Source organism: Mustela nivalis (genome assembly GCF_964662115.1).
Source record: "Mustela nivalis genome assembly, chromosome: 1".
Taxonomy (NCBI): domain Eukaryota; kingdom Metazoa; phylum Chordata; class Mammalia; order Carnivora; family Mustelidae; genus Mustela; species Mustela nivalis.
In genome coordinates this window covers 137,585,893-137,599,456 of record NC_139020.1, presented here as the reverse complement: position 1 = coordinate 137,599,456, position 13,564 = coordinate 137,585,893, and the positions used below count along the sequence as shown (strand labels likewise).

At 37.9% G+C, this 13,564-nt stretch overlaps 1 protein-coding gene across 4 annotated transcripts in view; it reads right to left on the bottom strand.

The window, feature by feature from the left end:
* The window catches only part of LOC309842455 (ubiquitin-conjugating enzyme E2 E1), a 77,226-nt gene that overhangs the window by 33,124 nt on the left and 30,538 nt on the right, over positions 1–13,564 (bottom strand). Inside the window, exon 3 of one of the 4 annotated variants that reach the window (XM_082686666.1) lies at positions 6,998–7,117. The exons of the other annotated variants lie outside the window; for them this stretch is intronic. Coding sequence (XP_082542792.1) covers positions 6,998–7,029 — 32 coding nt within the window. The 5' untranslated portion in view covers positions 7,030–7,117. The remainder of the gene's footprint in view (positions 1–6,997; positions 7,118–13,564) is intronic. 4 annotated transcript variants of the gene reach the window in all.

The following is a 13,564-nucleotide window of genomic DNA, read 5'->3' as shown; positions in this document are numbered from 1 at the left end:
CTAGTATCTTATCAGTGCCTATAGATAAAGTTTTATTGGAACACCACCATGTTCCTTCATTTATGTATGGTCTATGCTGCTTTTGTACTATGGGTAGAGTTGAACAGTTTAAATACAGACCACAGGGCCTGCAAAGCCTAACATATTTACTATTTGGACTTGTACTGAAAAAGTTGGCTAACCTCTGCTGTAGAGGCTTTCAGAAAAGGGTAGATCCATATACTGAAACAACAGGGGAGGGAGAGATGATTTTTTTTTTTTTTTTAAGATTTTGTTTATTTAGGGCGCCTGGGTGGCTCAGTGGGTTGGGCCGCTGCCTTCAGCTCGGGTCATGATCTCAGGGTCCTGGGATCGAGTCCCGCATCAGGCTCTCTGCTCAGCAGGGAGCCTGCTTCCTCCTCTCTCTCTCTCTGCCTGTGTCTCTGCCTACTTGTGATCTCTCTCTGTCAAATAAATAAATAAAATCTTAAAAAAAAAAAAAGATTTTGTTTATTTATTTGACAGAGAGAGGGAAAGATCACAAGCAGTCAGAGCAGCAGGCAGAGAGAGGGGGGAAGCAGGCTCCCCGCTGAGCAGAGAGCCCGATGTGGGGCTCGATCTCAGGACCCCGAGATCATGACCCGAGGTGAAGGCAGAGGCTTTAACCCACTGAGCCACCCAGGCACCTGAGAAAATGAATTTTTAACCACTGTTTTAAACCACCACCTGGTACAATTCTGTCATAGATAATATATTTAGAAAAAAATGATCTAGACTATTTCTCTATAGACACTTGTAAAAAGGGGAAATTATCAGTAGAGGCATCTAATTTCATAGCTGAGTTAAGGTGTGAGCAACCTCAGACAACAGAGAGGCTTCCTTCCTTCTGCCAACACAGTACATACATGCACAACCAACTCAGCCTTCCCTCCTTAAAGGCATGCAGTGCACACTGCCATTTAGATCCTGAGATAAAAAAGAAGTCCATTAAGCAGAACACTTTAATTTCATGTGATAAATTGATTTCATTTTATCTTAAAATTTGCACTTTTGAAGATAGGTTTACAAAGTCCTTCCTAGCCTACAGGTCACATTTTCTTTTTTACCACCAATCTCCCCCACCAAAAACAACTACTTTAACAGTTTACCTTTCACATGTAGACCTTTAATCTATCTAGAACTTTCCTCACATATGGTATTGGGGTAGGAGTTGTTTTATTTGCCTCCATATGCGAGTCAGTTTTCCATACACCCATTTATTAAATGCTCCATCCTTTCCCCCACTGTTTTTCTGATACCATGGTAATCATATATTAAAATCCAAAAACACATGTGTCTATCTCTCAGCACTCTTCATCTTCATTTGTCTATCTTAGTACCCTATAAGACCAGGGCAAGAAAAACAGGGTACTATTGACGCACATCTTTATATATCTGGTAATGCAACAACCACTCCCTCCCAACTTATTCTTTTTCTAAGACTGACCTACCTGTTTCCGAACACATTCTCCATACCTAAATTTAGATTAAGTTTATAGAGTTGCCTCAAAAAATAAAATCCAACTGGAATTCAGACCGGAACTGAATTAAATTTATAATGAAGAATTAATATCTATACACCATAAAATTAACAGATAGTGGTCAGAGAGGGAGAAGACATATGCAAAACCTAGAAAAAGGTTTAATATCTAACGTATCCAAACAGAACTTTGGTAGAAAGAGTAGGCAAATGATTATGATTAGGCAATATACAGAACAGGATACATAAAAATCTAACAAGTATAAGACAAGAGACTAACATAAAGTGGTATAATCCAAGAAAATGCAAATCACATTATAAAATACCACTTTATATCTACAGAATGATAAAAGCTGAAAATCCGACCATGCCAGGGAGATCCAGGGAAACAAGAACTCTCATGCCCCACAACTAGCAGGCACGCAGAAAAACACAATCATTCTGGAGAAGCATGTGGCACAACTTAAGTAAAAGTGAACTTCAACAAACTCTGTGATTCTTCTGCAATTTGGCTAAATTCTTACAGAGGTTCACAGAAGCATATGCTAGAATGCTCCCTGTTGCTCTGCCAGTGGTGGGGGAGAGCTAGAACCAACTGGGCTTCTACAAACAGAATGGAAATGTACCTGGTGGAATTTTAGGTAGCAGTTCAGAGCAACAAATTAGGCCTCTGCAGAGCAACAGGGAGAGATTAAAACATAGTGCTTAGTAAAAAAGCAGGAAACAAAATGAGATAGTATCATTTATATAAGTTAAAAATACAAATACACTAAATGCATTGGCAAGAAGACATATTAATAATGTACAGAAACACATTAGAAGGAGTGCACTACAGGTTAATTGTACCAGAAAATAAGAATAAAATGGAATAAAATAAGCAAGAAGGAAAAGGAGAAAAAGGCACTTAGTTTATACAAATTCTCGGTTTTTATTTTGTGGTGGAGAAACCGCCAACAAACACCAAGCTAGCTACTGCAGCCTGCACCTGGGAGAGACCACTCTCAACACAACACAACACAACACACACACACACTCTACCACTAAAATTATTTTTACATACACCAGTTTGGCATGTAACAGTGAAAGAGCCCTAAGCATAAAAGAAAATTATAAATGGTAAAAGAAGTATCAAGAAGACATCTTGAACTGGTATAACCACAATGCAGGATAAAGATGGTATCGTCTGTATTTTGAATAAAAAGTAGGATACCCATTAAAGAGATAAAGAAACACAAGAAAAGCATTTGGGTGAAGGAACTAAGTTTTAGATAGGTTTGTTTCTGGTGTTTGGTTGAAAACACGAACTCCAGAGGGCAGCTGAGGACGGCTATAGATAGATATGAGAGTCATCTGAATTGTCCATTGTTATAAATGCCACATATTTATTAAAAACGACTATGGCATTAAAAAAAAACGACTGTGGCATGGAAGATGTATGCAGTGCTAATCATGAACGCTCTAAGGAAAGTGGAAAGATGCTGATTTAAGACAAAATAAACTAACAGGAAGTAGAGGCGAAAGTAACTGTGGAAGGTAAGATGGAGAAGGTAGGGAGTAAATCACTATAGCTCTCACTGATTGAAAGTAACCTGTGTGTAACAAAAATTAAATAAATACTTTTAAGTTTAAAACACCATTACAGGGGTGCCTGGGTGGCTCAGTGGGTTAAGCCTCTGCCTTTGGCTCAGGTTATGATCTCAGGGTCCTGGGATCGAGCCCCACATCGGGCTCTCTGCTTGACGGGGAGCCTGCCTCTCCCTCTCTCTCTGCCTGCCGCTCTGCCTACTTGTGATCTCTCTCACTGAAATAAAAAATAAAATAAAATAAAATCTTTAATAAATAATAATAAATAAATAAATAAAATACCATTACAGTCAGGATTCCTGGGTGGCTCAGTTAAATGTCTGCTTTTGTCTCAGGTCATGATTTTGGGATCCTGGGATAGAGCCCCAGGTCTGGTTCCCAGCTGAGCTGGGAGCCTGCTTCTCCCTCTCCCTCTGCCCCTCCTCATGCTTGCATGAACTCTCTCCCAAATAAATAAGTTCTTTAAAACACAAAGCAAAACAGTATAATCTACCCAATAGCAGTAGACACCAAAGATTTAAGATAAATTTCTGCGAGCAAACAAGAACTCAGAAAATCTAGAATGTTTTAAGAACAGTGCTCCACAGAGTTGTGCAGTGGCCCTCTCATTTAACAGCATGATGCTGGGCATAGTTCAGAATGTCATCAAAAAGTATTTTAACAGAATTGTCTATCCTGTAGTTAGCAAGACTAGTATCAAGCCAACGCAAGGTATTACAGTAACCTAACAGCCTCCCCTGTCCCCTTCTTTACCCTTAGGTGATAGATGGCTTTCCAAAAAAGTCAGTTTTAATCTTAGAAATCTGAAGGAAGCTGTCTACAAACTATGCTCTTGACATAAAAGCAGCTTTATATTATACTATATACTACTATTATATATATATATATAATGCATTATATAGACTATATATAGTATATACATTGATATATTGTAAATAATACATGGTATTGTATTTATGTATATATTTTAATATAAAAAGCATATAAACTATATAATAATAGCACATGGTAAACTTTATGGTACTTATACCATAACTATAGTATTATAAGGCTATTATTTAAAGGAAATAAGACATTGTTCCTCTTAGAGGTCAAAGTTAGATATCAAGTAAGGAAAAAGTGAACCTCTGAGTAGCTATTCCAGAGGAGTCTGAGTTTTAACAGATTTTTTTTTTTTTAAGATTTTATCTTATTTATTTGACAGAGAGAGATCACAAGTAGGCAGAGGCAGGCAGAGAGAGAGAGAGAGGAGGAGGAAGCAGGCTCTCCGCCGAGCAGGGCTCGATCCCAGGACCCTGGGATCATGAACTGAGCCAAAGGCAGAGGTTTTAACCCACTGAGCCATCCAGGTGCCCCGAAGAGTCTAAGTTTTAAATGTCTACTTCATTTAGTGTTCTAAAATGAGTAATTTTCATTCTCTTGAAAAGTATAAAATCGTATGTATAACTTAAAAGATCAAAATTTTTAAAATCTAAAAATACACTTGTAACTCATGGTAATGAGATTTCTTATCACAAAAACTGCTATTAGGTTTTGATACAAAATTGTATATAAGAATAGACTCAGTTTTATTTCCTCAAGCTCTGAATTCAGTTTATATAACAAAAGGAGGCCTAAAGCATTGCTTACCTATCTTCAGATTAATGTGAAAGAATTTATGGATATTTAAAGCAGATACAAGATACTGAAATGAAAAGATCTATTCTAAGAACCACCGTTAAGACCAAAGATCCCTTCAATGGGCCATGAAACAGTTCAAATCTACCTTCTTACCTGATCCTAACAGAGAGTCTATTAAACCTGAGATTTACCACCCATTTAAGTAAGTCAAACTAAAAGTTACACCATACTTACTTTCATCTAGTCGTAATAAATCTTTCAAGGTAAACAAGCAACCACTAGAATAATCACAGTGTTAACAACCACTAGAATAATCAAAGTACTAAGTTCTGTGTCAGACTTTTTTGGGAGACTCCTTTTTTGCTGGAGCCTCCGACAGCAGTTACCCCTCACCACCCACCATCAACCCCTCTCCTACTAGAACTCTAAACCACTACCACCCAAACACACTTCCACAAAACAAATAGATCTAGGACAATGATATAAAACTGGGACTTGCAGTTGCATGTGGTATTTTCACTCACTAACCCATAGGATTTCAAATTTGCGTCAGAATAGTTCAGCATAACACTGTGTTCAAAAGTAGTCATGTGTTGGAGCGCCTGGGTGGCTCGGTTCATTAAGTGTCTGCCTTCGGCTCGGGTCGTGATCCCAGGGTCCTGGGATCGAGCCCCCCATCGGGCTCTCTGCTCCTTTCTCTCCCACTCCCCTTGCTTGTGTTCCCTTTCTCACTGTGTCAAATAAATAAATAAATAAAATCTTTAACCAAAAAAAAAAAAGTAGTCATGTGGCTTTTTTGGTTAATAGTGACTACAAATGTGGTTCCAGAATCCCAAAACTGGATGACATTGGTTTAGAAAAGGCAATTTTTAAAAATAAAAAAGTATAAAAGATGATTTTATGATGTTTACATTTTCTCATTAGATTTAAAATATATTTACATATCCAACAGAAATTTGAAGTAGAAATGTAATCTGTAATAATGTAGCTATCTAAATTCTATTATAATCAACATCTACAGTAAGTTCTTCTAATGTGGCTTGACCTGTAATTATATTAGAATTAATATGCTCTCAACACACATCTAATCCTAAAAACCAGTATGAGTGGAGGGATTAAAAAATATCAGAAGTCTAAAACAACTAAAAATTCTAATCACAAAGTGCAGCTGATATGGCCAGAAACAGTATCAGTCTCCAAATATCAACATGAATTTATTTATTTAGATTTTATCCATTTATTTGAGAGAGAGAGAGAGAGCACACGCACATGCACGGGGGGTGGGGGGGAGAGCAGGGGCAGAGGGAGAGGAAGAAGCAGATTCCCCACTGAGCAGGGAGCCTGACGCAGGGCCCAGTACCAGGTCCCCAGGATCACGACCTGAGCCAAAGGCAGAAGCCCAATCAACCGAGTCAACCCAGGTGCCCCATCAACATGAATCAAATAAAATCTCTTACTCATTATAGCATATAAAATTTTAAGCACAAGCCATTTAAGATAAGTTTAATTCTTCAAATAACTCCTTTCAATCTTTTCAAACAGTTCACCAACATTTATGAAAGTAAATATGATCCATATAAATGTATAGAATAACAAATAAGTACTATTTTCTAATGATTAATTTTTATTTACAAAAAATGTCATAGGTCTTTTATAGTCACTTCAGCTTCTGGCCAAGATGGAATAACAGGTACCAAATTTACCCTACCACCTTAAACAATAACAAAAGCCAAAACAGATGAAACAATAGTCTGGAGACAATAGACATCAAGGGAGTTCAGGCTCAAGGTAATGATTCCTGAAAAAGAAAAATGAACATAGGAAGGCCTACAATTGCCCCTGCAATGTAGGGATGGACAAATCGGTATTGCCTCAGTAGAAGTGAAAAGTTAGCTTTCATCACAGTTCTGATCACTCCTTTTTTTTAAGATTTTATTTATTGACAGAGAGAGACACAGAAAGAGAGGGAACACAAGCAGGGGGAGTGGGAGAGGGAGAAGGCCTCCTGTCAAGCAGGGATCAATGCGGGCCTCAATCCTAGGACACGGAGCCACCCAGGCAACCCTGTTCTGACCATTCTTAACAAAGCTTAAAAGCAGGTCTCAAAAGGATCAATCTATTTCCAAGTAAATTAAATGCATGTGACCTTAATGGCAAACCTTAGGAATATATTTAAAAATACAAAAATACCCAGCACCCAAAAAGGTTATGATTCACAGCATATGGTATTCAATAAAAAAACTCCCAGATACAGAAAGGAGTTCAAAAATGTGAGGAGAGGGACGCCTGGGTGGCTCAGTTAAGCAGCTGCCTTCGGCTCGGGTCATGATCCCAGGATCCTGGGACTGAGTCCCACGTTGGGCTCCTTGCTCGGCAGTGAGCCTGCTTCTCTCTCTGCCTGCTTGTGATCTCTCTCTCTCTGACAGATATATAAACAAAAAATAATTTTTAAAAAAAATGTGAGGAGAAAAACCAATCAACATTAAAAATTCCAGGAATGACAGAGAGAATAAAATAATTTTTTTTAAAGATTTTATTTATTTATTTATTTGACAGAGATCACACGTAGGCAGAGAGGCAAGCAGAGAGAAAGAGAAGAGGAAAACAGGCCTCTCGCTAAGCAGAGAGCCCGATGCAGGGCTTGATCCTAGGACCCTGGGACCATGATCTGAGCCAAAGGCACAGGCTTTAACCCACTGAGCCACCCAAGCACCCTGGAGAGAATAAAATTAACGGACAAAGACAGTAAACTGTTGTTATAACTATTTAGCAAGTTCAAAATGATAGACAATTTCAAAATGATAGACAAATGCCTGAATGTGTCAGGTGCAGGCATGGAAATTATAAAAATACACAAATCAAACTTTTAAATGAAAAATATAACATCTGAGATGAAAAACACAGTGGATGGGATTAATAGTATGTTAGATACTGCAAAAGAAAAGATGAATAAACCTGAAAACACAGCAATAGAAATTACTCAACACACACACACACAGACATTGAAAGTAAAGCATCAGGGATCTGTGGAAAAACTTCAAACAGCCTAATATACAAAAAGGGGAAAGACCTGAGAAAACATGTTAAAACTGTCACCCAGCAAAAATGTTTCAAAAACAAAGGCAAAATAAAGATTTTTTTCAGGTGTACAAAAACCAGAAGAATTCATCACCAGCAGAACTGATTGTAGGAAATGTTAAGATAGTCCCTCAAGTGGAAGATAATGAGGTGTATATCCGAAACTATACAAAAGACTAAAGAACACCCAAAATGGAAAAGATAAATTTTAATTATTTCTTAAATCCCTCTAAAAAATAAGTGTCTAAAGCAAAAACAGTAACAAAGTATCGTAGGGTTTATAACTGGAAGGAAGAAATGTTAAAGGATCCTATACTACAAGAAGGGGCATAATATCACTTGACAGTATAATATGCTGAAGAGGTATGCTACGAACTCTATACCAACCACTAAAAAACAAAACAAAAAGGTATAGTTACTAACTCAACAAGGCATATGTTGATCAAAAAAACAAAACAAAAAAATCCACCCCAACCCAAAATAAAGTGTGGAAAAATGGAAAGGGAATAAACAACAGATGGAACAAACAGAAAACAAACATTAAAACAGGAGATTCAAATCCAAGTACATCAAAAGAAGCATTAAAGGTAAATGGCTCAAACATTCCAGTTTAATGGCAGACTGTCAGATTGGAAAAGATCAAGTCCCAACTATATGCTGCTTAAAAGAAACTCTTATTAAATTTTTTAAAAGTTATGTGCCAGCTATCATTTATTAAACCACTAATCAATATGAAAATCTTCTCCTGCTGGGATTTAAAACTATCAACTTGTAAAACAGAGCAACAATACCATGGAAAGAAAGGGACATTTTTCAACAGAATGATAAAGATTCTCAATTCTCCAAATTATCAGACTCTGTCTTCTAGTGAAGGTACATACCATATATTACTTCTCTCTACACCCAAAGTTCTTCAAAAGATTTTATAAAAAGGGTGCTTATCAAATAAACCATTCTTACTCAAACAAGTAAGCTACTCCCCTAACCAAAAAAAAAAAAAAAAAAAAAAAGCCAAAGATTAAACCCAACCAAACACAAACTATGTTCAATGCCTTATAAAATGCAACAAGACAGTTGTGATTTCTAACATCACATAAACCTCTGAATTGAAAGGTGGGATCAGCCAACACTAAAAATAAAAATATACATCAAGCTGGACTTGGATGTAGTGGGCAACATTCCCAAAATGTAGTCCCTCCTCACTTCAGAAGAAAGCAAATACATCACTAAATATTTAAACATCTATCTGTGTGACACTAATATCATGGGATGCTTAGAATTTTGAGAGTACGCCTAGTTCTGATGCTAGGTTTGAAAAATAACCTCTCTTACTCGGCCCCCTAAGTCTAAACAGCACACCTGTTCAAATTCCTTGCTTTTAAATCCTGGCTGTCAAACTTTCTAGCTGGGCAAGTTACTTTATTTTCATGGACAAGTTACTTTACTTCTTTATGCTTCAACTTTCTCATCTGTAAAATAGTGAAAAAAAAATTTTTTTTGAAGAATGCTTTTTAAAGTAGTAACAGTCATTATGAATTGAGGCCTTACTACAATCAGGGCACTGTTCCAAGTAATTTACATACAATGTATTTTTAAATCCTCAAAACCTATGAGACAAACATTGTTATCCCATTTCACAGATAAGAAAACTGAAGTACAGATATTTGTGTTCCTCCCAAATTTACATAGCTCAATCTGATTCTAAGACCTGCCATCCTAATCAATATGCTAAATAAGTAACTCCTTTATAAATATTTTTCCCAAAAATTGCATGTCTTTTGTTTTAGAATGCCAAATAATTAATATGAGCTCTATCTTCTTTGTTTTGAATAATCCCAGCAATCTAGCACAAAGAGAGCATAAAGCAAATCAATGAAAGTGGGCTCAATGAATGGATTCTGTGCATGATCTTGTCATGTCACTTACACATGCAGGGGCTGTAATCAGAAGACTGGTGCTCTATCCTCAACCATACCAGTCCTCAGCTGTGCCTTTTTAAGTCACATTACCTCCCTAGATCTGAGAGTTCTCATTTATAAAATGAAGACGTGAACTAAAACTAAGTTCCCTTTCAGCTCTAAAATTTCCAAGAAAAGCCAATATTGCTCTTTTGGAGAAAGAAAAAAAGAAATGCTTCTCACCAGAACAGAAATAATTTGCTGTTTTCAGAGTAACATTTAAAGCCCCTTTATTTGTTTAAAATCTCTTGTTCTCCCAGACTGAGAGCTCCAACAAGGCCTGGACCTTATCTGTCTTGTTTATAAATATCCCCAGCACAGCTGTGGACACATGAAGATACCGATATTTAATGAGTGAAATGCATTATAGGTGAAAACTTGTGAACAATAAATGAAATGGGGACTTTTTTTTTTTTAATTTTATTTATTTATTTGTCAGAGAGAGAGATTAAGCAGGGGGAACAGCAGGCAGAGGGAGAAGCAGGCTCCCTCCTGAGCAAGGAGCCCCATGCTGGACTCAATCCAAGGACCCTGGGATCATGACCTGAGCTGAAGGCAGATGCTTAACCGACTGAGCAACCCAGGTGTCCCGAGAACCTATTTTTTTATGTAGTACTCTAACTCAGTTGTTTCCTAAATTCCATGAATGAATAGCTAATTTTATGACCTGAACACTCATTTTGGATACTGCTATTTACTTTAGTTACAAAAACTGTGAATTCACCGGACTTCAAAATGTTTTAGTTTTTGCTGTTCCCATGTACCCAACTGTACCACCTCATCTGAGGCCATGCTCTTCCAGTCAGGCTTTGGGACAGTCAGTAGCAGTTTGCATTACGAAAAAAAATAAAGCATACTTGTAGAGAACAGCAGAGATGAGAAAAAAGAATCCCTGGCTTCCGCTGTTTCTGGTACCCAGAACATTTTGAGTTATCAGTCACATACTTGGATATCCTTACAATGATCTCATCTTTTTATTTCAATGAGTCAGAATTAGACTTTTGTTACTTGCACATAGAGAGTCTTAATAACAAAAAGTGGTACCAGACTGACTCCCTAATTCTCCCCACAGTGAAGTGGTTGAGAGCACAGGCCCTGGAGCCCAGATTGCCTGGGCTCCTCTCCGGGTTCCTCCACTTACTAGCTACCTATATAACCTACACCTGGATTTCATCATCTGTAAAATGGCAAGAACAACACTCACTAATAGGAATGGTTTAAATTTTAAATCAGTTTTTACATTTAAAGCCCTTAGAATGAAGCCTGACCCACAATGACAGCCTAAAAAGAATGAGCTATTACTGTTTTTGTTGTTCGGTGACCAAGAGCTCCATGAGGAATCTATTGCTGTGATTTAGGTGCTCCGACTGTGACCAGTCATTCGGCTCTACACACTCCCTTCCCCATGACACAGGGACAGAGAGTGCACTGGCAAGGCAACACCATTGGCAGGCAGCGAGAGGCTCCACATGCAGGTGAATGGGGAAGCGGAATAAGGTAAGAGCACAAGGAAAAGCAGCCGCTAATCCACTGCTCCAAGCATCGCACTGTTCTCTTGTGAAGAGCTTCCATGCATCCAAAACCCCAAACCTGCCCCCACTCCAGTATTTATTCACACTACTCCTCATTCTGTTCTGTTGGGTTTCTAAACCTAAAGATTTTTTGTATGTTTTTATTTCAAAAGATCTGAGCTTGCAAAAAAAAAAAAAAAATTACTGATGGTTATAAACATTACAATTCTTTGTTATTTGTGATTTTTATTTTGTGTGTAATGGGGACTGGGCAAAGAAGGCTGACTGACATTTGTGAACCCTCAATCGATTTATATGATATGCAATGATCAAGACCCTCTATACCTGTCAATGGTCCTGTGAAGGGGTAAGACAACTTCAAAAAAAGGATTTAGAATAAAATTTGAATATCATCCTGATTGAACTAGGACCAAGTATGGCCCAGAGATTAAGCACATGCATTTAGGAAATAACAGGGTTCTACACCTTGTGTACTGTTGGTGCATATCGGTGCAGCCACTATGGAAAACAGTATTCTTCAAAATATTAAAAATTAAACTACCATATGATCCAGCAATCCCACTTCTGGGTATGTAGTCAAAAAAAACAAAAACACCAATTTGAAGAGATATATGCACCCCCATGTTCACTGCAGCATTATTTACAATGGCCAAGACACATGGAGTATTTACCCAAAGAAAATGAAAACACTAACTCAAAAAGGTATCTGTACTCTGTGTTCACTGCAGCACTATTTATTAAGAGCAAAGATATAGAAACAACCCAAGTGTTCATCAAAGGACAAAAGGAAAAAGAAAATGAAGTGTGTGTGTGTGTGTGTGTAAACACACGATGAATTATTATTCAACCATAAAAAAGAATGAAATCTGGCCATGGGCAACAACATGGGGTAGATCTTAACTAACTAACTGAAATGTTAGAGAAAGACAAATATTTGATCTTACTTACATGCAGAATCTTAAAAAAACAAAACAAACAAAAAGCACTCCCTAGTGGTTGCCAGAGGCTGGGATGGGGTTAAAAGGTACAAACTCCACTTATAAAATAAGTCAGTAATGTACAACATGGTGACTTGGTTAATAATACTGTATTATGTAACTGGAAGTTGCTAAGAAAGTAGATCTTAAAAATTCTAATCACACACAAAAATTTGTCAACTGTATGGTGATGAATGTTAACTAGATTTACTGTGGTTATCACTCCACAAAATTCGCAAATACTGCATCATTATGTTATACACCTGAAACTAATGTTATATGTCGACTATATCTCATTTTTAAAAATGTCCAAAGCTTCAATAGAGCAACCTTCTTATTTGTACAGCAGTTCCACCACCTACCTTGGGGCCAGGCACAGGGTAGATGTGAATACTGCTTGCTGTTTTTATAACTGAAGGTGTGACATTTCTTTTTTTTTTTTTTAACGATTTTATTTATGCAGATATTTATAGGGAGGGGACAGAGGCAGATGGAGAAGCAGGCTCCCCACGGAGCAGGGAGCCTTATGTGGGACTTGATCCAGGACCCCGGGATCATGACCTGAGCTGAAGGCAGACAATTAACCATCTGAGCCATCCAGGCACCAAGGTGTGGCATTTCTTATAGGTACTAATTTAATGATTTCCTGTTTCATAAGAAATTAAAAATATCATGTTGTATTCAGAGGGAATGGGCTAAATGTCCTAATAGAAACCTAACAATTCAGTGGCTTAAAAAGGATCTATGTTTAGGGTGCCTGGGGGGCTCAGCTGGTTAAGAGTCTGCCTTCTGCTCAGGTCATGATCCTGGGGCCCCAGCATAGAGCTCCACAGTGGGCTTCCTGCTCAGCAGGGAGTCTGCTGCTCCCTCTGATCCTCCCCTCCTCTCATGTTCTCTCTCTCTCTCTCAAATAAATAAATAAAATCTTAAAAAAAAAAAAAAAGGATCGGGGCACCTGGATAGCTCAGTGAGTTAAGCCTCTGCCTTCGGCCCAGGTCATGGCTTCAGGGTCCTGGGATCGAGCCCCATATCAGACTCTCTGCTCAGTGAAGAGCCTGCTTCTCCCTCTCTCTGCCTGCTGCTCTGCCTACTTGTGATCTTTGTCTGACAAATAAATAAAATTTATAAATAAATAAATAAATTCACTGATCTATGTTTATTTTCAGGAAGAGAGGTGGCTCAGTACAGGGCTGACATTCAGAGATTCTCTGCCAAGGTGGTCCTACAATTCTCATAGTATTGCCTCTACCTCTGGGTTTAAGGTGGCTGTCCACATTGTCACAACTTCTCAGCAAGTGGGAAAAGGAAAGTCCAGTG